The sequence below is a fragment of the Sus scrofa genome, chromosome 6 (genome assembly GCF_000003025.6).
Source record: "Sus scrofa isolate TJ Tabasco breed Duroc chromosome 6, Sscrofa11.1, whole genome shotgun sequence".
Lineage (NCBI taxonomy): Eukaryota > Metazoa > Chordata > Mammalia > Artiodactyla > Suidae > Sus > Sus scrofa.
In genome coordinates this window covers 42358948-42386768 of record NC_010448.4, presented here as the reverse complement: position 1 = coordinate 42386768, position 27821 = coordinate 42358948, and the positions used below count along the sequence as shown (strand labels likewise).

At 38.1% G+C, this 27821-nt stretch overlaps 1 protein-coding gene across 5 annotated transcripts in view; it reads right to left on the bottom strand.

The window, feature by feature from the left end:
* Nucleotides 1–27821, bottom strand: part of DPY19L3 (dpy-19 like 3 (C. elegans)) — a 79373-nt gene that overhangs the window by 28066 nt on the left and 23486 nt on the right. For 3 of the 5 annotated variants that reach the window (XM_021094265.1, XM_021094264.1, XM_021094266.1), the window contains 7 exons: nucleotides 25533–25623; nucleotides 15929–16050; nucleotides 15192–15337; nucleotides 13071–13194; nucleotides 12414–12548; nucleotides 2904–3035; nucleotides 970–1071 (listed from right to left, as the gene is read on the bottom strand). In XM_021094265.1, coding sequence (XP_020949924.1) covers nucleotides 970–1071; nucleotides 2904–3035; nucleotides 12414–12548; nucleotides 13071–13194; nucleotides 15192–15337; nucleotides 15929–16050; nucleotides 25533–25623 — 852 coding nt within the window. The remainder of the gene's footprint in view (nucleotides 1–969; nucleotides 1072–2903; nucleotides 3036–12413; nucleotides 12549–13070; nucleotides 13195–15191; nucleotides 15338–15928; nucleotides 16051–25532; nucleotides 25624–27821) is intronic. The other 2 variants (XM_021094267.1, XM_021094268.1) reach the window with 1 other exon arrangement.

Below are 27821 nucleotides of genomic sequence, written 5' to 3'. Positions count from 1 at the left end.
CTGCACCACAGCTCACGGCAACACCAGATCCTTAACCCACTGAGCGAGGCAAGGATCAAACCTGCATCCTCGATACTAGTTGGACTCATTACCACTGAGCCATGACGGGAACTTCCACACTATATGGAGTTTAAGAACAGAGTGACACGGACCTGGAGTAGAGGTGTTTAATGTGGCTGAATGAGTGAAGAGTCTTTTATTCTTTGATCATCAACAGACAGGGGGAAGAACTGTAATTCTCTTACAGAGGAATTGATCATGAATGTGCAGATGCCTTCTGTCCTGACATCTGCCTGCCCTGGGGGTGGGGTGGGGGTGGGTGGACAAAATCATCTCAAGAAATCATTCCGGTTCTGAGCAAAAGCAAATATGTTAAGGAACTTAACCCCAATAAAAATCATGCCATCTTTTTCTTAGTACTACAGTATAGAAAACTCTCTCTGAAAAGTAGCATTTTTTTTTTTAAATTTAGAGAAATCACTGTTTAATGTTTTTACAGATGAGGTTTTTTTTTTTTTTTGTCTTTTTGCCATTTCTTGGGCCGCTCCCGTGGCATATGGAGGTTCCCAGGCTCGGGGTCGAATCGGAGCTGCAGCCGTTGGCCCATGCCAGAGCCACAGAACGCGGGATCCGAGCCGCGTCTGCAACCTACACCACAGCTCACGGCAACGCTGGATCCTCAACCCACTGAGCAAGGCCAGGGATCGAACCAGCAACCCCGTGGTTCCTAGTCAGATACGTTAACCACTGAGCCATGATGGGAACTCCCTTACAGACGACTTTTTAAAAAGTCTAGTTAACTCCAAAGGTGACTTCAAAGTAGAACATGTTAAAAGAGTGAATAGAAATCAAGGACTAAAATTTAGAAAATAATCCTGTTACTGAAACAAAGGTAAACTGTGCCTGTTTAAAGAAGAACTGGTAACTCTTTAGTAATGCTAAATTATATATGTTGTTTTATTGACCTACCTTAATAATGTTGTTGAGAAAAAGTGTCAAACATAAAACCACAAATAAATGTAACAACAGTTTTCCAAGCCTATTAAGGAAGCTTCCAGTTTTCAGATTTTTCTAGAAATTAAAAGAGTTGAGTTTCAATTTCTACATTTTAATATAACTTCATAAACATTTAAGATGAGATTACTTGAGGATTTAAAACATTGGGTCATACAACACACAGGGAAAATAAAACCTAATAACCTAATTTTCATGAGGTTTCATGGTCTTAGTATTTGTCATTTTCTAAGAGTAAGTGTATTACCTAATAATAAGCTCCATATGATGAGGAAATGTGTCATAATCCTTTTTTTTTTTTTTTTGAATGGCCACACCAATGGTATACGATGGAACTTCCCAGGCTTGGGATGGAATCCAAACCACTGCTGTGACCTACACTGTAGCTGTGGCAACACCAAATCCTTTCACCCGCTGCACTGGCCAGTGATTGAACCTGCATCTCTGCAGCAACCCAAGCCCCTGCAGTGGGGCAGGTGGATTCCTAACCCACTGCATTGCACTGGGAACTACCCCCCGCCCCCAATTTTTTTTTAAGACCTCTGCCTCCAGAGCATGGTACCTTAGAGGGTACTCAGGATATACCGAACAAATCTTTTCATCATTTACCCATTAATTCATTTATCACAGACTATAACCCATTAAATAAAAAGCCTATAAAAAAGTAAATTGTGTTGATATATAATAGTTTTCTTACAACTCTTGAATAATTTTGTAGATTATCAATTGAATAATATTTAACAAGTTCGAATATGAGTGATGTTTATTTACAGTTAAGGTTAAAAGACTAATAAATGAGAACCAGTTTGTAACACTCAACTAAAAGCCTGCTTTTTAAAAATTTTTGTAAGGATTTGTCCATAGCAGCTGTCACTCAAAAGAGGAACAAGAAAAAGGATTTATGCTTCCTAAAGTGGAAAACAAAACAGCTTGTTGACGCAGAAGTGTTTATGAGAAAGAAAACAGGCTTTGCAACTCTTTAAATCTAATGTAAATTCATTTATTTATTTTATTTTTCATTTTTTGGTCTTTTTGCCTTTTCTAGGGCCGCTTCCGCAGCATATGGAGATTCCCAGGCTAGGGGTCTAATCGGAACCGTAGCCACCGGCCTGCGCCAGAGCCACAGCAACGCAGGATCTGAGCCACGTCTGCAACCTACACCACAGCCGGATCGTTAACCCACTGAGCAAGGCCAAGGATCGAACCCACAACCTCATGGTTCCTAGTCAGATTCATTAACCACTGTGCCACGACGGGAACTCCTAAATCTAATGTAAATTTAATAAAGTTAAATTATATAACAAAGTCAAAAGATCAAGTCGATGTCAAGCATGTTACTCTAGAAAATGTCCCATTATTTCTAAAGGCATTTATTTGGAATCTCAAATTTCTCAAAACAGAGCTAATTTTAATTCACTTCAAAAGCAATAATTTATATGGAAGGATGGGGGGAAAGAGTGGTGTTACTGTTTCAAATAACAACAAGATGCCTATCAGCTTGAAAGACGGTGGCAAATACATTTCCCTAAGCAACAGGTTCTTCTCACTCTTGAGTTCACGCAGGAAAAAAAGTTAACGTTTCTCCTCTTTTATTTCAACTTCAAGCCAATGGTATTCAAAAAAGTATCTCTAGCTAATCCTGAATTGAATCAAGATCCCAATTTTCTAAGAAATAATAAATGTCAAAATGAAGGGATGACATCAAAAAGCTCAAAGACAAATGCTATGCGCTTAAAAAAAAAAAAAAAAGGAAATAATGCCCCCACTGATTTTTAGTGGGAATTTGGTCATAAATTCTACTTTCTATTCTACATGAAAACAAGGGCCAAACAACCACACAACGAAAAAAAACAAAGTTTACTTTGGTTAAGGACAAAAAAAGGTCCTACCTGAATTTTTCTTGCAATTAATACCGATAGGTTGAAACTGATAAGCAATGATCCCAGAATCATGGAATTAAAAAATTGAAGAATGCAGACCAGGAGCAAACCTGTTAGCTGAATACCATAGAGCCATGTCACCTGCGACAACCAAAGATTAGATGGTTAGACAGATTTTATCTAGAGACTCCCACATGCTGACATGTTGGTCCCCAGCTGGATACATCCCATTTATAAATGAGGCAGAAAACACATCTAGCTTCAAGTAATATAGTCTAAGAAAGGAAAATAAATCACAGTCACAGTAATTGTTTATTTACCTTTAAGTTACAGAATATTTTTTCACATCCTGGCCAATATTTGTTATTTGTCTTTAATTTTTTTTTAAGCCATCCAAGTAGTTGTAACATGTATCTTACTGTGGTTTTTATTTATTTATTTCTGTCTTTTTGCCATTTCTTGGGCCACTCCAGCGGCATATGGAGGTTCCCAGGATAGGGGTCGAATTGGAGCTGTAGCCACCAGCCTACATCAGAGCCACAGCAACCTGGGATCCGAGTCGTGTCTGCAAACTACACCACAGCTCACGGCAACGCTGGATCCTTAACCCACTGAGCAAGGCCAGGGATTGAACCCGCAACCTCATGGTTCCTAGTCGGATTCGTTAACCACTGAGCCACGACAGGAACTCCTGTGGTTTTAATTTATATTTCCCTAATGACTAATGACGTTGAGCATCTTTTCATGTGCTTACTGAACGTTTATATATCTTCTTTGGAGAAATGTCTATATAATCTTTTACCCGTATTTTATAGTTGAAAGAGTGTAAGATTTCTTATTCTGGCAATCCTTATTTAGACATACGCTTTTGCAAATCTCTCCCATTCTGCAAGCTGTCTTTTCACTGTCTTGATGACATGCTTTGAAGTACAAAAGTTTTTAATTTTCATGAAGTCCAAATCATCTATTTTTTTCTTTAGTTACTTGTGCTTTTGGTGTTCTATCAAAGAAGGCGTGGCCTACTCCAAAGTCAAAAAAATTTATTCCTATTTTATCCTCTAAACATTTCAGTTTTAGCTCTTAAAATTAAATCTATGATCAGAGTTCCCTGGTGGCTCTGTGAGTTAAGGATCTAGTGTTGTCACTGTTGTGGCTCAGATTGCTGCTGTGGCACAGGTTCAGTCTTTGGCCTTGGTACTTCCATATGCCGTGGACACGATCAAAAAAACTCCAACTAAGTCTATGATCTAGTTTGAGTTAATTATTGTATATGGTAAGAGGGCAGGGTCCAACTTCATTTTTTTGCATACAAATATCTAGTTATCCCAGCATCATTTATTGGAAAGAGCACTCTTTTTCCATAATAACCTTGACACTCTTGTTGAAAATCAGTTGACTGTTTCTGGTCTCTCAATTCTATTCCATTGATTTATGTCTATCCTTCTGCCAATATCATACTGTCTTTTTTTTTTTAATTTTTTTTTTCCCCCTAGGGCCCCATCCATGGCAATATGGAGGTTCCCAGGCTAGGGGTCTAATCAGAGCTCTAGCCACCAGCCTACACCAGAGCCACAGCAACGCGGGATCCAAGCCACGTCTGCAACCTACACCACAGCTCACAGCAATGCCGGATCCTTAACCCACTGAGCGAGGCCAGGGACCAAACCCGAAACCTCATGGTTCCTAGTCGGATTCGTTAACCGCTGAGCCACGATGGGAACTCCCTCATACTGTCTTCATTACCGTAGCTTGGAAATTGTAAAACTGGAAAGTATGAGACTTCTTAGTTTTTCTTTTTCATGATTTTTTTTTGGCTATTCTGGGTCTCCCGAGTTTCCATATGAATTTTAGGATCAGCTTGTTGATTTCTGCAGCTGGGATTCTAAAAGGAATTATATTGACTTTATAGATCAATTGGGGGAGTACTGCCATCCTAACAACAGAGTCTTCCAATCCTTCAACATGAGGTATCTTTGCAATTTATGTAGCTCTTTAAAACTTTCCAACATGTTCTGTAGTTTTCAAAGTATAAGTCTGCACTTTTGGAATATAAGTTTTGTTCAGTTTGTACCTACATATTTTATTTTTTTCAATGCTTTTCCTTCTAGGAAGTATCTGCATCTTTTGCTCCCTGTTCTACTGGGGTGTAAATGTTTTTCTCATTAAATCTGGTGGGAACTCTTTAAGGATAATGACTCATTCAGAAATACGTTTTTTAAAAATGAAAGTTTTTTGTCTGTACGTGGATTATGGTGTTTTTTGATGCTGGTGGTTCTTTTTGTAACAAGTAGGCATACTTAGACAAAAAAGAACAGTTTGTTACAAGAGTGCATAGTTTCATAAATGTTCAGTGATCCCAGACCCACAGTAGACAATAAAATCCTCAGAAGTTCAAGTTCCACAGTCTGCCTTCTGCATCCATGACTTCAACCAACTATGGAGGACTATATGTATTTATTGAAAAAAATATGCATAAAAATGGACCTACACAGTGAAACCCGTGTTGCTTAAGGGTCAATGTAATGATATCCTAGGTTCAAGAGAAACACTGCAGGTGACCAGCCAGAAGTGTAAATTTGAGCAGTTTGTATACTAGAAAGTCCTGGATTATCAGTGGTACAAGTCATATTGCTTCTCAGGTTCTATCAGTCCAGAGTTTAGAAACAAGGCAACAGTAATATATTCTTACTTTGTAGACTAATTTAAATTGTCGTCAATGGATCATGCTCATACTCTTTATTACCATTCATAATTAATCATGGTTAACATTTTTTTGACATTCATAAAATACTAGGCAGTGTTATAAATGACTCACATATATCAACTCATTCAAACTGAGGAAGTCTGGTTCTAGAGTCTGTTTTTTTTTATGGGAAAATATTTTAATAGACACTTCATTATAAGAAAATATCTGGTTTTAAAATAATCATGAAAAGATATTCAACATCATTAGTCATTAGGGAAATTCAAATTAATACCACAATGAAATCATTACAGATTTATTTAAGTGGTTACTATAAAAAATACTAACAAGGCTACACAGATGAGGAACAATTAAAAATCTCTCATTAATTTTCTGAAAGAAGGCAAATGCTACAGACACTGTAGGAAACAATTTCAAAGTTAAGCATATAATTATCCTATGTCCCCCAAAAGTGAATTCTATTGCATACAAATTAAAAAATAAATAAGTTAATAAATACCACTCCTGTAATTGTTTTATTTTATTCTTAGGGATATTATATTAGCGTGTTTTCCTTAAGCATTCTGAAGCATCACAAAAGCCTTCATATTCCAAATATTTTTAATATGATTGTTATATACTAGGTATATATATTATGTAATTCAACCCCCTTAAAATAGCATTGTAAGGAATATATTATTCCAATTTTACAAATGAACAAATACTTATTTTTAAACTACTAACTAGGGGGGCAAGAATTGAAAACCAAGCCCTTGAATTTACAATTGCAGTGTTATTTCCACTCATTTTTTCTAACATGGTGTATTAATGGTCTTTACACCCAAATGCCACCTATCCTTCTTCTAGAGTCTGTGTTCTTAATCATTACGCCATACTGTCTAGAACATAAGCAGTACTACAGAGATTCAAAATTTTGGTATCAAAGTCTGTTAACAGTGAGTTCTTAATGCTTCAAGGCAATTATGGAGGTTTGTAATTTTACTGATCTTCTGAATGAACTAGTTTTATTTCACTAATTTTCTCTATTGTGTTTAGTGTCATACATTTTCCTTAGTGCTGCTTTAGCTGCATCCTACAAGGTTTGATATGTTGCATTTTTGTTGTCAATGAGTTCAATGTTTCCTCTAGGCTTCCTCTTTGACCCATAGATTATTTAGAAGTGTGGTTAGTTTCCAATTATTGGATTTCTAGTTTGAATCCATTGATTCAATCCATTGAGTATTCTGCTGTAGTTGGGTGGAGTGTTCTCTAAATGTTGGATAGACCTCATGGGTTGATGGTGTTGTTGAGTTCTGTTATCCTTAATGATTTCTGTCTGATTCTCAATCATTGAGAGAGAAGTGTCGAAGTCCTCAACTCTATTTGTGGGTTTGTCTATTTCTCCCTTCAGTTTATCAGTTTTTGCTTCATATATATTATGGCACTGTAATTTAGTGCATATACACTTAGGATTGCTATGTCTTCTTGGTAGGTTAACACTTTTATCATTATATAATGTTCTGGTAATTTTCTTTGCACTCCCACCTACTTTTGCTGATATTAATATAGGTACCCTTACTTTCTTTTGATTAATATCTGCATGGTGTATCTTTTCCCATACTTTTCCTTTCAATCTACCTATATTGTTTGTTTGACATGAGTTTCTTACAGACAACAACTGAGTTGTGCTTTCTTTCATCTTTTTTGTCCGCTTTTGTCTTTTTAGGGCCCCACCTGCGGCATATGGAGTTTCCCAGTTTAGGAGTCTGATTGGATCTGTAGCCTCTGGCCTACGCCAGAGCCACAGCAACACCAGATCCGAGCTGCGTCTGCAGCCTACACCACAGCTCACGGCAACGCCGGATCCTTAACCCACTGAGCAAGGTGAGGGATAGAACCCGCAACCTCATGATTCCTAGTCGGATTCGTTTCTGCTGCGCCACGACGAGAACTCCAAGTTGTGCTTTCTTAGTCTACTCTACCCACCTGTCTTTAAATTGCTGTATTTAGATCATTTATCTTTAATGTAATTATTGATATGACAGAGGCCTTAAATCTGCCATTTTACCATTTGCTGTTTGTTCACTCTGTTTTCCATTTCTGTTTTTTTTCCTGGCTTCCCGTGGGTTATTTGACCATTCTTAGATTTCTATTTTTACTTTATAAAGTACTTTAAAATGTATCTTTTGGTACAGATTTTTTAGTGGTTGTTCTGGGTTATTACATTAAACATTCATAATTGAATTTTATAATATTAAGACAATATTATAATTTTTGCTTTAGCTATCAATGTAGAAAACTCAAGATGAGAAGATGTTTATTATGTTTATTCATATTTTTCTTTTGATTGCCTTTTCTCTTTTCCTAATGTCCCAACGTTTCTTATCATTTCCTTTTGTTTCAAGAATTTCATTTAGCCTTTTTTTTTTTAACAATAGGTCTGTTGGTAACAAATTCTGTTAGTTTTCCTTCATCTGAGAATGTTCTGATTTTCCTTTCTCTCCTGAAAGACACTTTTGCTGGGTAGAGGGCTCTGGGTTGACCATTCTTTTCTTTCAGCACCATGGTTTCTGATGAAAAACCCAATGTCTTTCAAATTGGTTTTCCCCTATAGGTATCATTTTTCTCTGACTGCTTTCAAGATTTTTTTCTTTATCTTTAGTCTTCAGAAGTTTGATTAGAATAATCCTGGGGAGTTCCCATTGTGGCTCAGTGGGTTAAAAACCTGACATAATGTCTGTGAGGTTGTGGGTTCAATCCCTGGCCGCACTCAGTGGGTTAAGGATCTATCTGGTGTTGCTGCAAGCTGCAGTGTAGGTCACAGATGAGGCTCAGATCCAGTGCTGCTCTGGCTATGGTGTTGACCTCAGCTGCAGCTTCAATTCAAGCTCTAGCCTGGGAACTTCCATGTGCTATGGGTGTGGCAGTAAAACAGGAAAAAAAAAAAAAAAAAAGGATGTGTTTTAGCATTGATTTATTTGGGTTTATCCTATTTGACATTAGTTCAGCTTCTTGATTCTGTGGGTTCTACCAAATTTGGGAAGTTTTCACCCATTCCTCAAAACATTTTTTTTTTCAGCCTCACATTCTTTCTCTCCATTTGGGATTCTGATTACATGACTGTTAGACTTTTCGCTATGGTCCCACAGGTCTCTGAGGCATTGTTCATTTTTTCCAGTCTATTTTCTTGTTCAAATTAGGTCATTTCTAAATTGTCCTGTCTTCAAATTCACTGATTCATTCCTCTGACCACCCATTCTACTCTTGATTCCATCTACTTAGTTTTTTCTTTTCATTATTGGAATTTTTCAGTTCTAAAATTTCCATTTGCTTCTTCTTTTTATCCTCTAAATCTTTTTTGAAACTTTCTATTTTTCATTTGTTTTAAGTGTGTTTGTAAATGCTCAATGATAATTTTTTTATGATGGCTATTTTAAATTCCTTGTCAAATAATTTAGCTTCTGTGTGACTTGGTATTGGCACCTGTCGATCATTTCAGTTCATTCAAGAGAGATTTCCCTGGTTTAACACATGACTTTCAATTGTACTGTATTATGCTATGGAATGCTGAATCTTATGTAAATCTTCTGTGTCGGCAGACCTCCTCTGACACCATGCCAGCATCATGCCATTGAGCAAAGGATGTGGCCTCATTATTTCCAGATGGGTCTAGATGTCCAGGGTGTCCATCTGACCTCCACGGACCTTTGGGGAGGTGGGAAAAAGCAGTGTCTCATTACTGCTGGGTAAAGATGAAAGTTTAGGATCCCTACAAGGCTTCTGCTGACATGGAGGGGAGGGAATGTCTCAATACCAGTGGGTAGGAGTTGAAGGTTCTCCATGTGGCTGGCCTTCATGCTTCTCCCTTTACGGTCTTTTTGGCTTTTGTTGGGGCTTTTCTGGTCTGAGTCCATTGGTATTTCCCAGTTGCTGACTTTCCCAGTACCTAGTGTGAGATATATGCAGCAAAAAGAAAACCTAGGGAACTCACTGTCATGTTCTTCCTCTGGTCTCAAGATCTCTCAGCGTAATGTACTTTCTGTTCTCCATCTCTCAAAATCACCTTATGTTTGTTTTTTACATATTGTCCAGGGCTTTTAGTTGTACTCAGTGGGAGGAATAAGGAGAAGTGCATTTACTCTACCTTGTCTGGAACCATACCGAGTACTTAAAAATTGCCTCTTAGGAACTGATCATTAATGTGTCTTGTTGTTTTCACAATGGGTACCCTCCATATTCTTTAGTCTTCAATGCAACAGAAGTATATGCTTTATAACACTTAATGCTATGTTTTATATTTAAAAACCCTGTATACATTTCTCACCAAAAATTTAATCTTTTGATGGTAAGAGATTTCCCATCATCCATGAAAAGGAAATGACATGTACCGAACAAGATACTGCTTCTTATCACATCGGGTTCTGAATCTGTATTACCTTCTAAGCCAATTATTCTGTCTTTCCCACTTGACAGGATTAAAGATCAGTGATTCCAATTTATGAAGAAACTAAGGCTCTAAGAAGTTAAATCCCTTGACAAAGTTTAAAGAGCTAGTTATTTTCAGAGTTAATAGAAGCAACTTGGTTTATAACCCAGGATCCTTTCGTTATAATACTGTTCCTCCTTAAATTCTGACAAGTATAAATACTTCTACCACCAACAGTTCCAAATGTAAAAGTTCAATGACGTTTAGAACTGAGTATGAAACAAATTAATTGTATTATTTAGTTTTGTATATCAAAAAAGTACCTTTTATTCTGTTTTCTAATTTTAAAAGAAAAAGAAAGAGACGTTCACTACAGAAAAATTCTAGAAATCCAAAGAGCAAATAGAAGATAAGAGCATTAATCACAGAGCTGATTGCTAATAATGTATGTATTTTTGGAAACTTTTCTCTTTATATAGACATTTTAGTTTTTTATTTTATTTTTTATTTTTGCTTTTTAGGGCAGCATCTGCAGCATACGGAGGTTCCCAGGCTAGGGGTCAAATCAGAGCTTCAGCTGTAGGCCTACAGCCACAGCAACAGAGGATCCAAGCCGTGTCTGTGACCTACACCACAGTTCACGGCAACGCCAGATCATTAACCCACTGAGTGAGGCCAGGGATCGAACCCACGTTCTCGTGGATGCTAGTTGGGTTTGTTACCACTGAGCCACAATGGGAACTTCCTAATTTATTGTTTATGGTAAAATGTACAGCGTTCTTTTGAAAGCACCTGCTAGATGGGGATAAAAGTGATATCGCATATGATACCAACTGGCCTAGGAGCATCTGACAAGAAGAAATAGGCATCTAGGCACCTCTTCCCCTCAGCTTGCAGGTCTCATGAACAAAGTATAAAGACATTATAAAACAGGAAAGCAAATGTAAACAGTCGGGAATAGACTCAGCTTCATTTGCACATGCAGCTTTTAGTGGCATGTGGGCTCCAGTATTATCTAATACCACACACACACACACATTTTAACTTTGGCTTTTCCACTTGCTTTCTTTACCCTCACATCCTGCCACCTCATACCCCAACCAAATTCTACTCTCCTCATTTTTGGTCCAGCTCTAGCCTCCCACTTCTGTGAAACATTTCCAGCCTAAAAAGAACTTTCCTCTTCTAGATTTTAGCATTTATTCTTATTACATCTATAACTGACATCTGCAGATAAACAGACACCTAATTGTACAGACATTTTTTTCCCTCAAGCTAGATGGCAAACTTCCTACGGATGGGACAATGTCTTACACAGGTCGGAATTTTCCGCGGTGCCTATCCCACTATAATGGCACAGTGGACAGACACTATATATTGCTGGTTGACTTTAAATATTTCCTAACTCAGGTTCAATCCATTTCCAAAGATCGTCTGCAACTCTTTTGACATGGAATATATGAATGTAACTCTTCTCTCTTAGATTATCTTGCTGCCTTAGATCTGGTGATAATGTTTTATTATGCTTGGAAAATACTTACGTTACTGTTACTTTACTATGAGCAACTTAAAAACATACACAATACATTACTTCTGCACATGACAAAAACCATGCAGTTAAATGGCAGCAGCACACACTGGGAGACAAAGAATGGCTTCCTTTATAATTTCCTTATTTCATTGTGACCTTTGACCAATTCACATCCTATATTGCTAAATGTTACTATGAAAATTTTATAAAGTACCACAAAAAAGTTGTTATACACTCATATAACAAAAGTTGTTGATTTCCTTAAAGAAAGGAACACACTTTAAAAGAGCTATCATATATATGATAATAAATTTATAGTATATGATAATACAACTTATAATAAATATATATACATATTTATTTTCTTTTTAGGGCCGTGCCTGCAGCATATAGAAATTCACATCAGAGCTGAAGCTGCCAGCCTAAACCAGTCACAGCAGTGCAGGATCTGAGCCACATCTGTGACCTCTGCCGCAGCTTGCAGCATCGCCGGATCCTTAACCCACTGAGTGAGGCCAGAAATAAAACCCACATCCTCATGGATACTAGTCAGGTTCTTAACCTGCTGAGCTACAGCTGGAACTCCAACTGTCTTTAATTTAAAATTTAAGATAACTTTATTAAGGAGAACTGATCTAGACATCTGTGCTCCAAATGAATCCATCTTTTATGTAAAAACAGCAGAATAAAAGTTAAGATGGTCAAACAAGGCTGCATCGATTACTCAGTTTCAACTGACGAGAGCATATGTATAGTTTACAGTATAGCTAAGAAGCAGCTTCAACTTTATCATTAAGCCTGTGCGTATTCTGAGCTCATTCTATGACATAAAACATTAAACAATGACCATCTCAAGTGAGAAAAGAGAGTAAAGCTTACCTTTACTGCTGGCAGCATGTCCAAGGAATCCAGTGTGAACAGCACTAATGCCTGCATCAGCATCATAAACTGATTAAACTGCCATGTCAGACTAAAGAGAAAAGTTGATGTGAAAATGGCAAGAAGTGTCAGCCTCTGTAAAAAGAAAACCTTTGTATAATTTACATGTCTTTAGTAATAAAAAGCCTCGCAGACAAGTTTTCTCAAGAGCAGCCAGTATCTCTATAAGTGAAACAGAAAAACTATAAACTGTTGCTCTGAAAACTCTTGCCTTTGTTATTTAAGCTCTAACCATCCTAAAGTGACACTTTGCATATAAATGTCCACATACGGTATGTGTACTCCATACTATTATGGAGGTGATAAAGCACCAAATCACATCTCAAGAGCAATGGCTTAAAAATTCTGACAGTTTTGCAGAAATTGTGTGGGTTTGCTGCAACTACTTAAGGGCAGATAATAGAGAGTACATTTTTAACATCAAAAGAGAAAACATTTTCTTTGCAAAGTAGGAGAACGTTTAGAAAAGGAAAATTTAACTCAAGTTTAAAAATTGGTCATGGAATAAGAACTATTAACTATGAATATCACATTTTCTGAAGCTTCTTAGATAAAACTGGAGTACTAAAAATATAGACAAAGTCTTATAAAACTTACTTGAGAAAGAGGCTGCAAGTTTGGCCTCAGGAAATAGGTAATTGCTGCTATCTGAATTGCAAAGAATGGCAGCGCCCAATTCTCTCTCAGTGGGATGGTAAATTCAACCCTTGTGGTATCTATTCTGCACAGAGATAACACAAAGAGCCAAAGCAGTCATTTTTACTGTCATTACCTCAAAGATTTCCTAAAGTGAAAGATATATTACATGAAGTATATTTAGGTTTTGGTTACTGGTTCTCAATTTGTCCTTGTCATCATCATCCCTGTAACATAAAAATGGCATTGAGAAAATTTAAGTTAACTGTCCACAGGTATGCAGTTAGCTAAGTGGCAGAATTAGAGTTCAAACTCATGTCACTGTGACTCCTAAACCATGAATGTTCATGTCAAACTGCCTCATACTTTTATTTCTCTCCAATTTTACTAAGGCTAACTGGCAACATTTTGCATTCTCCCTTTTCTGTATTTCTTCAGTGCTTTATACTTGTGTCTTAAATTTGTCACTGATAATAATTTTTAAAAGCTCCTTGTCCCCCTAGAGGGCAAGTATAGTTAAGTTTTCCACTTTGTGCACCAGGTACCAAGAACCACCCCTATGCATACTAGGCATTCAATAAATGTCTTTTATCCACTTTTAGTAGGAACAATAAATTTGACTTCCATTTGGAGTTCCTGTTGTGGCTCAGTGGAAACCAATCTGACTAGTATCCATAAGAACGCAGGTTCGATCCCTGGTCTCGCTCATGGGTTAAGGATCCACGACTGCCGTGAGCTGTGCTGTAAGTCGCAAACGTGGCTCGAATCTGGTGTTGCTGTGGCTGTGGTGCAGGTGGCCAGCCTGGGAACTTTCATATGCTGCATATGCGGCCCTAAGAAGACAAAAAAAAAAATTGACTTCCATTTACTCTTAGCAGAAACTAATATGTAAGATTAAAATATTAAGAGGCAGCATAACATAGTGGTCTCACACCCTGCATTTGAATTCTGAGCAAGACTTAGCTCTGTGTGTGCATGTGTGTGTATATGCCTTTGTCTATATATACATATATATGCCAATATAAATAGTCTCTTATATATACACACATAACTTAACCTTTTGAGATATACATACATAATACATATATTTATAAAACCTAAATATGTTATGTATATATGCATGTGTATATAAAACTTAACCTTTTAAGCTTCAATTACCTCATCTTTACAATGCTAATAATAATAAGAATATGTGCCCTATAGAGTTGTTAAAATAATACATATAAAGCAGGATATAAAGTGCATGGCATATATTAAGCACTCAGTAAGGTTATAATAAAAAGTAATTTATTTAGGGTTACAACATAAAATCAATACTAGAACTCACTCAAATTTTAACACTGCTACTGAATATTGGTGTTGTTTCTATAGGTTAAGCAATAATTCAATATATTTTGAATATTTTTAAAAAGTGTTATTTCATAACACTGATATTGAGAAATTAATAGATATTAATTTAATAATATAAGAGCTTCCTTGATTTGTACAGTGCTTTCTGCTTTGCTAATTATGGGCTGCATATAATCCTACAAAGGCTGGGGAAAAAAGATATTATTAAATCTTTTAAGAGATAAGATACGTGGCACAGCAAGCTGGCAACAGCACGGATGATTCTCTTGATTTACAATTCAATGTTTTGTTCCTAAGCTGTCAATATATATAAGTAGGACTCTCTACCTTACTAAATAAGACACATTCCGCTAGGTATTCCAAAGAAAAAATATTCCCATACGAATGTGGCCAAACAATTTTCTTTAAACTGGAAATGAAATAACTTCACTTTAATTTACATTTTATTTTATTGTTTGTTTGTTTTTTTAATTTTTTTATTTTTTTTGGTTACACCCACGGCATATGCAAGTTTCCAGGCCAGGGATTGAATCCGAGCTGCAGCTGTGACCTACACCAGAGCTGTGGCAATGCTGGATCCTTAGCCTACTACTGTGCCAGGCCAGGAACTAAACCCGTGCCTCCACAGTGACCCAAGACTCTGCAATCTGATTCTTAACCCACTGAGCCACAGTGGGAACTCCTCCAACTTACATTTTAGAAAGGGAGAAAGGAGTACAGACTCTAACTCACCTATTGGTGACATACCAGAAAGCTGCTAATAGTCCTGATAGCCACGTACCACTCAGGAGCCAGCTGGTTATATAAAGAGCTGTGACATAGATTGCTTGGAGTCCAAATAAGGTGTAAATATAAAAATAAACTGGCTCCAAATATTTCTGTAAAAGAGAACAATAAAAAAAAGGTCTCTTAGAGAAGGCTTACTCCTTCTCATTGCAATTTAAAAAATACGACAGTAGAAATTTAATATTCAGAAACTGGGCATTAATTTCAAGAAATAAGCCTACATCACTCCTTCCCATGTAAATGGGGTGGCAGCCTTTCTTCTCACTATCAAGAGCAGAGGAGGGAAGGGAGTCTTCAGGTCTCCGCTTCATTTTTCAGATGAGTTTTACACCTCATTGTTACCTTATTCATGTGAGATTTGCAAGTGATTTGCTAGTTTTCCAGGTTTTTTTTTTTTTTTTTTTAAATTTCAAAGACAAATGAGGAGTAATTCTGTATTTCCAAATGAAAATATGTATCAGCTTCTAGACTGCATACTTATAAGCCTGGAAGCATCTGTATGCAAAAAATACCTTATAAAAGATAAATAAAAAGCAAAATTCACAATATGTATAGGGAAAGTTAGGATACTGTTTTTATCAAGCCAGCTGAAGATAAGAAAAAACATGTGAAACGTTCAACTTAAAATGGCAGACTCTGACTTTCATCTGATATTAAATTCATTGTCACAGAATGCAACATACCTGTATGGGTAGAACTCTATATAAAATACCGAGAAAAACCTCTTGGTAAATATTCATTCGTTGAAGGAGGTTAATTGTCCTCATAGATTCGGTTTTGTTATCATATATTAAGCCATGAAAACCTAAGATTGATATTTGAAAAGTTAGGAAAAAATAATTACAATTACAATTATTTGTTCAAAACCATTCAAGGACTCTTTAGAATATGCCAGAGAATGTGCTAGGCATTGGGGATATAACAGTAAGCAAAAAACAGCCCTACCCCTAAGGAGCTTACTGTATATTAGAGGGACATGATTTACATGTTTACATAACTTTGGTGATAAAACAGAAGAGCCACATGGTTCTTCTACAGAAATGTGAACAAGAGGGTTTTATATTTCCCCACCCTGCCTTCCTGCCAATGAGACCTGTGGTACCTCCTTTGGGAGAGCATTTGAAGCCCCGCCGCCCCGCCCCCCACCACTCCCTGGGGATGGGTCTGGCCATCTGACTTGCTCTGACCAACGGCAAGTGAGCGGATGTGACACATATCACATCTGAGCAGAATCTTTAAGAGACAGTGCATGTTTCCACCAGCAATCTTGCTCTTTCTCTCAGCCGTAATAACGTGTTCTGCATAGGGGCTGGACAATAAAAGCGAGAAATGAATCTGTGGTTAAATAGAATTCCATTGCTAGATTGAGGTCATTTACTACTGCAACCAAGCTGACCAACTAACAGAAGATAGGACCAGATGGTTCACAGAAGAAAACACGCACACCGTCTTCACGCAGAAGAAAAGAGGCTCTACGTCACTCCTGCTGGAGCTGCAAATTAAAACCCACTGAGGTACCATTTCTTAGCTATCAGCTTGGGGAAAAAAATCAAGGAGTGTGACAGCATACTCTGTTGGTGAGGCTGTAAGGCCCTTTCATAAACGATGGTTGGGAATGCACAAGGGTATAATCCCTATGGAGGAGAAGTGGGCAATGCCCAGCCAAATGACATGTGCACTGACTCTCTGACAGCAGGAAGCCCACGTCTAGAAATAGGTTCCAAAGACAGACTGGCAAAAAGACAAAATGACACAGGTACAAGGTCATTCATGCAGTGCCACCTGTAAAAGCAAAAGATCAGAAACAACCCAAAAGTCCATCAATAAGAGGTATTTTGGACCTAACGGGGTTCTCTCAAATTCCTGTGTTGAAGCCCTAACCCCAGTGTGTCTGCATTTGGATAGGGCTTTTAAGGAGGTAACAAAGGTTAAGTGAGGTTGCAGGGTGGGGCCTTATTCTGATAGGACAGGTGTACTTAGAAGAAGAGGAACAAACTGACAACAGAGGGCTTGCTCTCTGTGTGCACACACACGCAGAGGAAGGCCATGTAAGGACATAGCAAGAAGGTGGCCATCTACAAAGCCAGAAAGAGGCTTTGCCAGAAACCAACTCCCACAGTACCTTGATGGTTGACTTCTGACCTCCAGAACTGAAAAAAAATAAATTTGTACTGTGTCAGCCCCTGGTCTGTTGTTAGGCAGTCCTACTAGACTAATAGAGGAGTGTTACGGCTTCGTGTTTATGGGCTCCCTAAATTCCTGTTGAAGCCCTAAGTCCCCCAGTGTGATGGCATTTGAAGATGAGGCCTCTGGGAGGTAATGAGGTAGAGAAAGAGGTCATAAAAGGGGGCCCTCCTGATGGGATTAGAGCGCCTCTCAGGAGAGACAACGGAGAGCTTGCTCTCTGTCCTCCCTGGGGGGACGCGAAGAGAGCCTGCACTAGAACCACACCACGCTGGCACGTTGATCTCAGACTTCCAGCCTTCAGAACTGGGAGAGAGTAAGTTTCTGTTTTTCAAGACACCCAGTCTAAGGTAGTTTGTCACGGCAGCCTGAGCTGACAAAGACAAGAAGGCTACTTGGATCAAGTTTGGTTACCCACAAAAAGGAGAACTACGTAACTACAAATAAATAAATAAACAAAGAAGGAATATCACTACACTCTGCTGTGATCAAGATTTCAGTTACGGAGTTCTTGTCACGGCTTGGCAGAAATGACTGACTCGCATCCATGAGGACGCAGGTTTGATCCCTGGCCTCCCTCAGTGGGTTAAGGATCTGTGAGCTGTGGTGTAGGTCACAGATGCATCTCGGATCCCATGTTGCTGTGGCTGTGGCAGAGGCCAGCAGCTACAGCTCTGATTGGACCCCTAGCCTGGGAACCTCCAAATGCTGCAGGTGCGGCCCTAAAAAGACCAAGAAGAAAAAAAAAGATTTCGGTTAAGTGAAAAAAGCAAAAAAGAGAACAGTGTATAGAGTAAGCAGGGACTTTCTGTAATAAAGGGGGAAATGTGAATAAAGTATTTATTTATATTGAAAATATTACCTGTAGAGGAATAAACCAAAAACTAATAAAAATAGTTACCGAAAGGGTGAGGAAAGAAACAGGGTGGAGGGAACAGGGATCGAGGGAGACGCTCCTGAATGCTCCCTGTTTTATAGTCTTGACTTTGGAACCATGGAAACTTTAAATAAGTAAAAAAAAAAAAAAAAAAAAAAAAAAAAAGTATAAGACTTTTTTTACAAAGAAATTCCTGAAAACCTAAAGCAAGACAAAACAAATAAACCTACTGAGTTGGTAGCTTGTTTACACAAAAAGAACTCTTTCCAGCATTCCTGGGAATAGAGGAATGTGTCTGTTAAGTCTCTAGTAGGTAATATCCTAGGACAAAAAGAATTACAAAGATAGCTTGAACTGTTTTCAGGCAATCATACTGTTAGTAGCAATATTATCACTGCTACTACCTTCAAAGTGTTATAGACAGTAGCATGAAAGAAATAAGTGATGCTGATGTCATAAGAAGCAACATTTTCAACTTAAACAAAACAAAAGGATACAAATATAAAGTCAAGAAAGTAAAAAGCTTGTTATCCTCATTTTGAATTAAATAGCTATATTTATATTTTCTCTTGGGGGGAAAAATCACATTTCCTAGCTCTGCTCATTAAAAAGGTCTGGAAACAAGGACCAACCTAGTAACAACAAGTGCCTCTAGTACCCAGTTTGTGGTCTCCAAACAGCCAAGAAAGAGAAGTGGGGCCCCATGGAGAAACAGCAATTCTAAGTCAGGGGTAGGAAATACAAAATTGGCTTGAAACACCTTTTCACCACAAAAAACAAGGACGTTTTCAAAGACTACTGGGTCATGTCAAAAAGATAGCAGCTGAGAAGTTCCCTTGTGGTGCAGTGGGTTAAGGATTCGATGTTGCCACAGCTGTGGCACAGACCACAATTATGGTGCAGGTTCAACTTCTGGGCCAGAAATTGCTATGCTGTGGATGGAGCAAAAAAAAAAAAAGAAGGAAAAGAAAAGAAACACAACAAAAAGATAGCAGCTGATCTGAAGGGCATCCCAGTGGCCAAAGGTTGGACAATTTGACATAAGAAGAATAATGCGGAGTTCCCAGTTGTGGCGCAGTGGGAACAAATTCAACTAGTAACCATGAGGATGCGGGTTCGATCCCTGGCCTCGGTGAGTGGGCTAAGAATCCAGCATTGCCCTAAGATGTGGTGTAGACTACAGACGTGGCTTGGACCCCATGTTGCTGTGGCTATGGTGTAGGTCAGCAGTTATAGTTCCAATTCAATCCCTAGCCTGGGAACTGCCATATGACTCTGGTGCAGCCCTAAAAAGCAAAAAAAAAAAAAAAGAAGAAGAAGAATGCAAAAGATTGAAACACATCAAAGAGGTTAGTAATCCATGCATTTATGATGATATTTAAAAAGCAAAGCTTTTATGATGCTAGAGAGGTATCTCATTCTAAAACAAAGAGAGATGATCGATACTTATCCCACCTTTCTTTTAGGAACTGAAATTTTGGACTGCCACATAGTTGATGAGAAATGATTTTCTTTATTACTATTATTATTATTATTCTTTTTTGTCTTTTTGTCTTTTCTAGGGCCGCTCCCGCGGCATATGGAGGTTCCCAGGCTAGGGGTCTAATCAGAGCTGTGGCCGCCAGCCTATGCCAGAGCCACAGCAATGCCAGATCCGAGCCATGTCCATGACCTATACCACAGCTCAGGGCAACGCTGGATCCTCAACCCACTGAGTGAGGCCAGGGATAGAAGCCACATCCAAGTTCCTAGTTGGATTCGTTTCTGCTGCGCCACAATGGGAACTCCAAGAAACCATTTCTTTAGTGGAGAATTCCATCTGATAATGATGGAAGGAACTGCAGAACTAGAATATCACCATGTTATAGTCCTTATGCAACTAACAGATTTAGGTAATGATCATCAGTGGTGCTAAACCATTAGGTGAAAGGCTAATTGAGAGGCTAATGGATGGATTAGTCTTCATCCCAAAAGAGAAAGGGCTTAAGTGCATCATGTACACCGTGAGGCGGAAGTATATACTACCACCTGGGAAGTACTCTTGCCAAAAAGCAGAACTGATAATCTGAGCAAATCTCTACATCTAACTGACAATTAAGAAGGAGTTCAGGCAGCAGAGAAAACACTGAATGGCACCACTGGGGCTCCAGCAAAATCCAGAAAGTGGAAAGCTCTCAGACAAAGCAGTCAGTGTTTTCAACAAAGAATTACAAGGAAAAAAGATGGAAAGAAATCCACAGATTAAAAGAAACAAAGAGACACAGCAAATAACTACAATGTATGAGCTTTATTGGATCTCAAGAACTACATTAAAAATCTATAAGACAATCAGGAAAATAAGAATACCAAGTGGATATGTGACATTAAGTAATATTTTTTCTTTCTTCATTTTTGGCTGCCCCACAGTGTAGGGAGCTTCCGGGCAAGGGATCAGATCTGAGCTGCAGTCTTGACCTAAGCTGAAGCTGCAATGCCTGGCTGGGGATCCAGCCCTCATCCCAATGCTCCCAAGACACTGCCAATCCCACTGTGCCACAATGGGAGTTCCATTAAGTGCTTTTCTTTCTTTCTTTTCTTTTCTTTTTCTTTCTTTCTTTTTTTTTTGGTCTTTTTGTCTTTTTAGGGCCACACCCGCGGCATATGGAGGTTCCCAGGCTAGGGGTCCAATCAGAGCTGTAGCCGCCAGCCTACACCAGAGCCACAGCAACATGGGATCCAAGCCACATCTGTGACCTACACCACAGTTCACGGCAACGCAGGATCCTTAACCCACTGAGTGAGGCCAGGGAATCGAACCCACATCCTCATGGATGCTAGTTGGGATCTAAGCCACGACAGGAACTCCATTAAGTAATTTCTTAATTGTGATCAGGATAACACGGTTATGTTTATAAAAGGGAGTTGCCATACTTTACAGAAATATACTGATATATTTAGAGGTGAAGCAATATGATGTCTTGGAGTTATCTGAAAATAAAATAATCCCAGTTAAGGATAGGGGCAAAGAGGAAACAAGATTGGTCATGAGTTGGTAACCTTGTAGTTGGGTGGTATGTAAGTGTTAATCCATTAGAGGATCCACTCTACCTTTTTATATATTTGAAACTTTTTAAAAGAATAACCTTAACAAAGGACTTAAATAAACTGAAACCAATCAAGCACGAGTTTAGTGATACTTAGAAAGAACATACTCATTATTCACCTTGAAAGCAGAGTTTCTCAATTTCAACACCATTGATATTTTGACATTCTGATCCCGATAATTCTCTGGGGGTGGGGGGGGGTACTGCCCGGAGCACGCAAGACATTTGGCAGCATCTCTGCCCTCATTAAATTCCAATAGCACACTCCCACACACCTGCCACCAAGCTGTGACAGTCAAAACTCTCTGGACATTCCAGGGGATATAACTGCTTTAAGCGGTTCTTAAAGCAGTAAGAACCACTGCTTTAGTGAATGCTAGAGAAACCACTCATAATTTTGAGAGCTGGTAAAAAACAGTGGATTCTCATTATTCACCATAGGTATGTTCTGTAAAATTGCCGTGAAAATTGTACTAGCAATACTGAACTAGGGTAAAGTTCCTACAAGCCTTAGGTCATGCATTTTTATCAGCTGATCAACACATGAACTTAATTAATGAGTTTTGTTGACTCATTAACATTTAACTCTTGGCCAACTCATGCCTGAACAAAACTTCTCTCTGTATGCCTTCGCCATGGCCTTCGTGCACTTAGGAAGACTAGGCAGAACTTCAGCACTATGTTTGGGGGCCACTTTAAACAGCAAAATCAGAGTTCCCATTGTGGCTCAGCGGAAATGAACCCGACTAGTATCCATGAGGATGTGGTTTTGATACCTGGCCTTGCTCAGTGGGTTTAAGGATCCAGCATTGCCGTGAGCTGTGGTGTAGCTCGCAAACACGGCTTGGATCTGGAGTTGCTGTGGCTGTGGCATAAGCCAGCAGCAGCAGCTCCAATTCGACCCTTAGTCCAGGAAATTCCATATGCCAACCTGCGATATTAAAAAAAAAAAAAAAAAAAAAAAAAAAAAGGCAAAAGCACAAATATGCAAAAAAACCCATGGAACTAGAAACTATCACTATTTGTAGATGACATGATACTATACCTAGAGAATCCTAAAGACTCTACCAGAAAACTGTTAGAGCTCATCCATGAATTTGGCAAAGTCTCAGGATACAAATTTAATACACAGAAATCAACAGCATTTCTATACACTAACAATGAAAGATCAGAAAGAGAAATTAGGGAAGCAATCCCATTTACCACCATATCCAAAAGAATAAAATACCTAGGAGTAAACCTACCTAAAGAGACAAAAGACCTGTACTCTGAAAACTATAAGACACTGATGAAAGAAATCAAAGATGACACAAATAGAGGGAAAGACATACCCCATGCTCTTGGATTGGAAGAGTTAAGATTATCAAAATGACTGTACTACCCAAGGCAATCCCTATCAAATTACCAAAGACATTTTTCACAGAACTCGAACAAAATATTTTAAAGTTTGTTTGCAAGCACAAAAGACCCAGAATAGCCAAAAACATCCTGAAAAAGAAAAATGGAGCTGGAGGAATCAGGCCCCCGGACTTCTGACTATACTACAAAGCAACAATCATCAAAAATGTATGGCACTGGCACAAAGACAGAAATAGAGATCAGTGGAACAGGACAGAAAGCCCAGAATTGAACCCATGCACCTACAGCCAACTCATCTATGACAAAGGATGCAAGAATATACAATGGAGAAAGGACAGCTTGTTCAATAAGTGGTGCTGGAAAACTGGACAGCCACATGGAAAAGAATGAAATTAGATCACTCCCTGACACCATACACAAAAATAGACTCCAAATGGATTAAAGACCTAGATATAAGACCAGACACTATAAAACTCTCAGAGGAAAACATAGGCCAAACACTCTCTGACGTAAACCACAGTAACATCTTCTCAGATCCACCTCTTAGAGTCATGACAGTAAAAACAAAAATAGACAAATGGGACCTAATCAAACTCAAAAGTTTCTGCACAGCAAAGGAAACCCTAAACAAAACGAAAAGACAACTCACAGAGCAGGAGATAATCTTTACAAATGAATCAACTGACAAGGGACTCATCTCCAAAATTTATAAACACCTCCTGCAGCTCCATACCAAAAAAACAACCCCATCAAAAAAGGGGCAGAAGACCTAAACAGACAGTTCTCCAAAGAGACATACAGATGGCCAAAAAACACATGAAAAGATGTTCAACATCACTCATTCTTAGAGAACTGCAGATCAAAACCCACTATGAGGTACCACCTTACACCAGCCAGAAGGGCCATCATCCAAAAGTCTACAAACAAGAAGTAAGTGCTGGAGAGGGTGTGGAGAAAAAGGAACCCTATTACATACACTGTTGGTGGGATTGTAAATTGGTGCAACCACTGTGGAACGCAGTATGGAGATGCCTCAGAAAATTAAACATAGAACTACCATTTGATCCCACCCCTGGGCATCTATCCAGAGAAAACCATGACCCGAAAAGACACATGTACTCTGATGTTCATTGCAGCACTCTTTTCAATAGCCAAGACATGGAAACAACCTAAATGTCCATTGACAGAGGAGTGGATCAAGAAAATGTGGTACATATACACAATGGAATATTACTCAGCCATTAAAAGGAACGAAACATCAGCATTTTTAACAACATGGATGGACCTAGAAATTATCATGCTGAGTGAAGTCAGCCATACAATGAGACATCAACATCAAATGCTTTCACTGACATGTGGAATCTGAAAAAAGGACAGACTGAACTTCTTTGCAGAATAGATGCTGACTCACAGACACTGAAAAACTTATGGTCTCCAGAGGAGACAGTTTGGGAGGTGGGGAGATGTGCTTGGGTTGTGGGATGGAAATCCTGTGAAACTGGATTATGATGATCATTATACAACTACAGATGTGATAAATTCACTGAGTAATAAATAAATAATACACATCTGGAAAAAAACAAAACAAAACCTGGAACTAGACAGACTGTGAAAAGGACTCTGTAGTCTGAGAGCTGACACAAGATGGCATTAGCTGTTCAAACTCAGCTGGGAACATACATGTCTGGCAACTGAAAATTTCCCCTGCTCTGCACATGCCTGGGAATGACTGTGAAAGTCCCATAAAGACTGATTCTGAAGTTACAACTAAGTTTCAGTGAGTAGGTGGAGTTGCAAATATGGAATCCATGAATAACAAGGATCAACTGTATGGAGAAAAAGAATCAATACTTATCCTTCCTGTTTTAATAAACTGTACCTCAGGTTAATCAAATAGCTGATGATAAAAAGCTTTTCCATCTAACAGAGTTCCAGCTAATTAATATAGGACAAATGAGAGTCACTTTTGTAACTCTACTGAAATGAGGATATGAGAAATAATCATCAATGGCTGCTAAAACCCTTTAAGTGAAGGGTTGGTGGATAATTAACCTTATTATTATTATTATTATTATGTGTGAAGGCAACTATCTACACAGAAACCAAATGATGAACTTTTATGGCACAAAAAGAAAGGCAACCAAAATTTCATGTCTCCTATTGTGATAAAATTAGAACATCACCCATGAAGAATTCTTGCCAAAAATATGCCTGAACCCAAACACAGCCTAGAAAAGGGCAATTCTCTGTTGTGTGCACCCAGGTTAAGCATGTCGAGCATATGTTAAGTGGGAGATGATCCCTGTGGCGGTTTCCATTAGGTGGAGTAAAAGTAAAGAGAATGAGGTCCAAACCACTTAGGAAGCATGGAAATGTGGGAAAATGATCATGGCAAAATCAAGGCCTGAGTGGGGGCCCTGGGAACAAAAAGGACAACTGCCACTCTCATCTGTATTACCAAAATGCCTCCTGCTTTTAGACAATACTCCTTTCACCTACAAAGAGCTCTTTCAAAATGATCATGAAAAAGAAATCAACAGTACAACCAGCATACAGATAATTTAGGATGGAGTAGAGCTGAGAAGCAAGGAGACAAGAATTACATAAAACATTATGTAACTTCTGCCGGGGCAAAACATTTCCACGGATTGATTATGTCGCCAAGGAGAAATCTACACAAGTTCTATAAAAGCATTTAAAATATCTTAGTGCAAAAGTTATGTTTTGGCTGAAATACTGAAAAGAATGAAGTAGGCCCCAAATAAAACTATTAGTTGTAATTACCTTGCATGAGAGTTGGAGCCTGCAACATCTGCTTGTAGTAGGAGTAATACAGTCCACATTCTGTTCTGAATGAGATTTCTCGCTCCACTTCCTGAAACAAAGTTAGGTCTACTGGGTTTACATGACCTAGATTTGTTTAAACAGCTATTGTGGAAACAGGATACAGAACTACAACTTAAACAGAAAAAAAGAGAAACTCCAAAAATATAGCCTTAAAGAATCATGGCAAATAAAAACAATAGAAGGCTGATCATTATGGATGCTGGGTGTATATCATGGGGATTTATTTTACTATTCTATGTTTGCGGATGTTTAAAATTTTCTATAACAAATCGTTTTTCTAAAATGGAGACAACTAGCTCCATTTAAGTTGATGCTTCAGTTAACATTTTTCTTTTATCCCCTTCAAGTTAAAACCTTAAAAAAATTACCACAATTCTTATGTAATAAGATACAAAAGAGCAACGAGTATTAAAAAAAATAACTCTCAAATAAAAAGAACTATAATTGCACTAGACACCTGCCTAAAAGCTAACATTATATATGATTAATAATTCTCCTTTTATTCTAAGAGCACAAGTATTCTTAGCAAAATGGGACACACCTTCCACACGAGCATGTTACTTTGACAAGTGGAAACTTGGTGGGAAGATGTTCATATAGGAAAACGGAAACAGGGAATATTAAACTGCTTTCACATACTCATGTTTATAAGAACTGAAAACTAAAGGAAGTTATTAGTCAATTCGGCTATAAAATGCTTTTATGAAATCTAAAATTTAAATCCAGTAAGATAGAATATAGAGACAACTGGTAATGAGCATGAGGAAGACTTTCCGGAATATCCCTATTAATACTCTTAGGTCCTATATATTATGTGTACGTGTGTATCTATATCTATATATAGATATAGATATACACGTATATAACAGTTTAATGAACATAAAATTATAACCTATGTCATTATAGATTCTTTTAGATCAGTGTTCAAAAAACCATGTTCTAAAACTCACAACACATTGTCTAAAATGTACTGACATCTAAGTTTTTTCCTATTATAGCAGATCCATATCCACGAACCCAACTAATTTTACTGGAGGGAGATGGTAAACATTGAACATCTTACTTTCTAGCAGATAATAAACTTCCTTTAGCATTTCTTTTTTTGTTGTTTTTAGGGCTACAGGTTCGGCATATGCAAGTTCCCAGGCTAGGGGTCAAATTGGAGCTATAGCTGCAGGCCTACACTACAGCTCGGGGCAACACCAGATCCCTAGCCCAATGAGCAAGGTCAGGGATCAAACCCGCATCGTCGTGGATACTAGTCAGGTTCGTTACTGCTGAGCCACAATGGGAACTATATTTTTAGCACATCTTTGTTTTCCCCTTCCTCCAAATATTTTTCAAATAGTAATAAACATTTCATTAAAAGAACCACTCATGGGAGTTCTCTTGTGGTGCAGCAGGTTAAGGATCCTGTGTTGTCCATGCAGCAGCTCGGGTTCGATCCCTCCCCTGGCCCGGGAACTTCCATATGCAGCAGGCATGACTGGAAAAAAAAAAAGACCCACTCATGCTGTTTATCTTCAGTCGTCGGAATGATTTTAATATATTTCCTTCTACTCTTTAGATACTTAAAGAAATATTTCTCAGACAATTTAAAAAAATACTATAAATCAATTCATGACTACAGCACTGAAGAAATACTCAATTCAGAGTATAAACATCCACGTATTGACCTTGAAAAAAACTATTATGTTTCATCATTAAATCTTCTTTAAAAAAGCAGGAAGAGGGATAGAGTAGCGAACCTTCTTATATAATGAGCTTCCACTCAGAAAATAAATTTATCCTTGGGAAATCAAACATAAAAAAAAGGCCCATCGAATTCTGAAATTTAATTTCATTAACACACTTGCTTTATAAAAAGGCCAATAGAAAATGACGTAGCTCTTTTAGCTTTTACATTTGCTACTGATTTGTGTTGTAACTTTCATAGCAGTAAAGACAACGCTTCTCATCAGCTATCTTAATCCATTCACCTTTATTTTACACTCTGGGAAAACTGCTCTATTGGTTGTGATAACATAAAACTAAATTGGTATCCCCTGTTTCTAGAATGTTCAACCTCCTTGGTCAAGTAACCACAGAAACCATATGACGTTAACTAAGCAAACATTAGCTTTGTCCACCCAAACAAGAAAAAAAAAATGACATTTAATTACATTCCTTTCCTTCTGTCCCGCTGCCTTAAAGTGTTCAAAGTATGGCTGCCTTTGACTAAATATT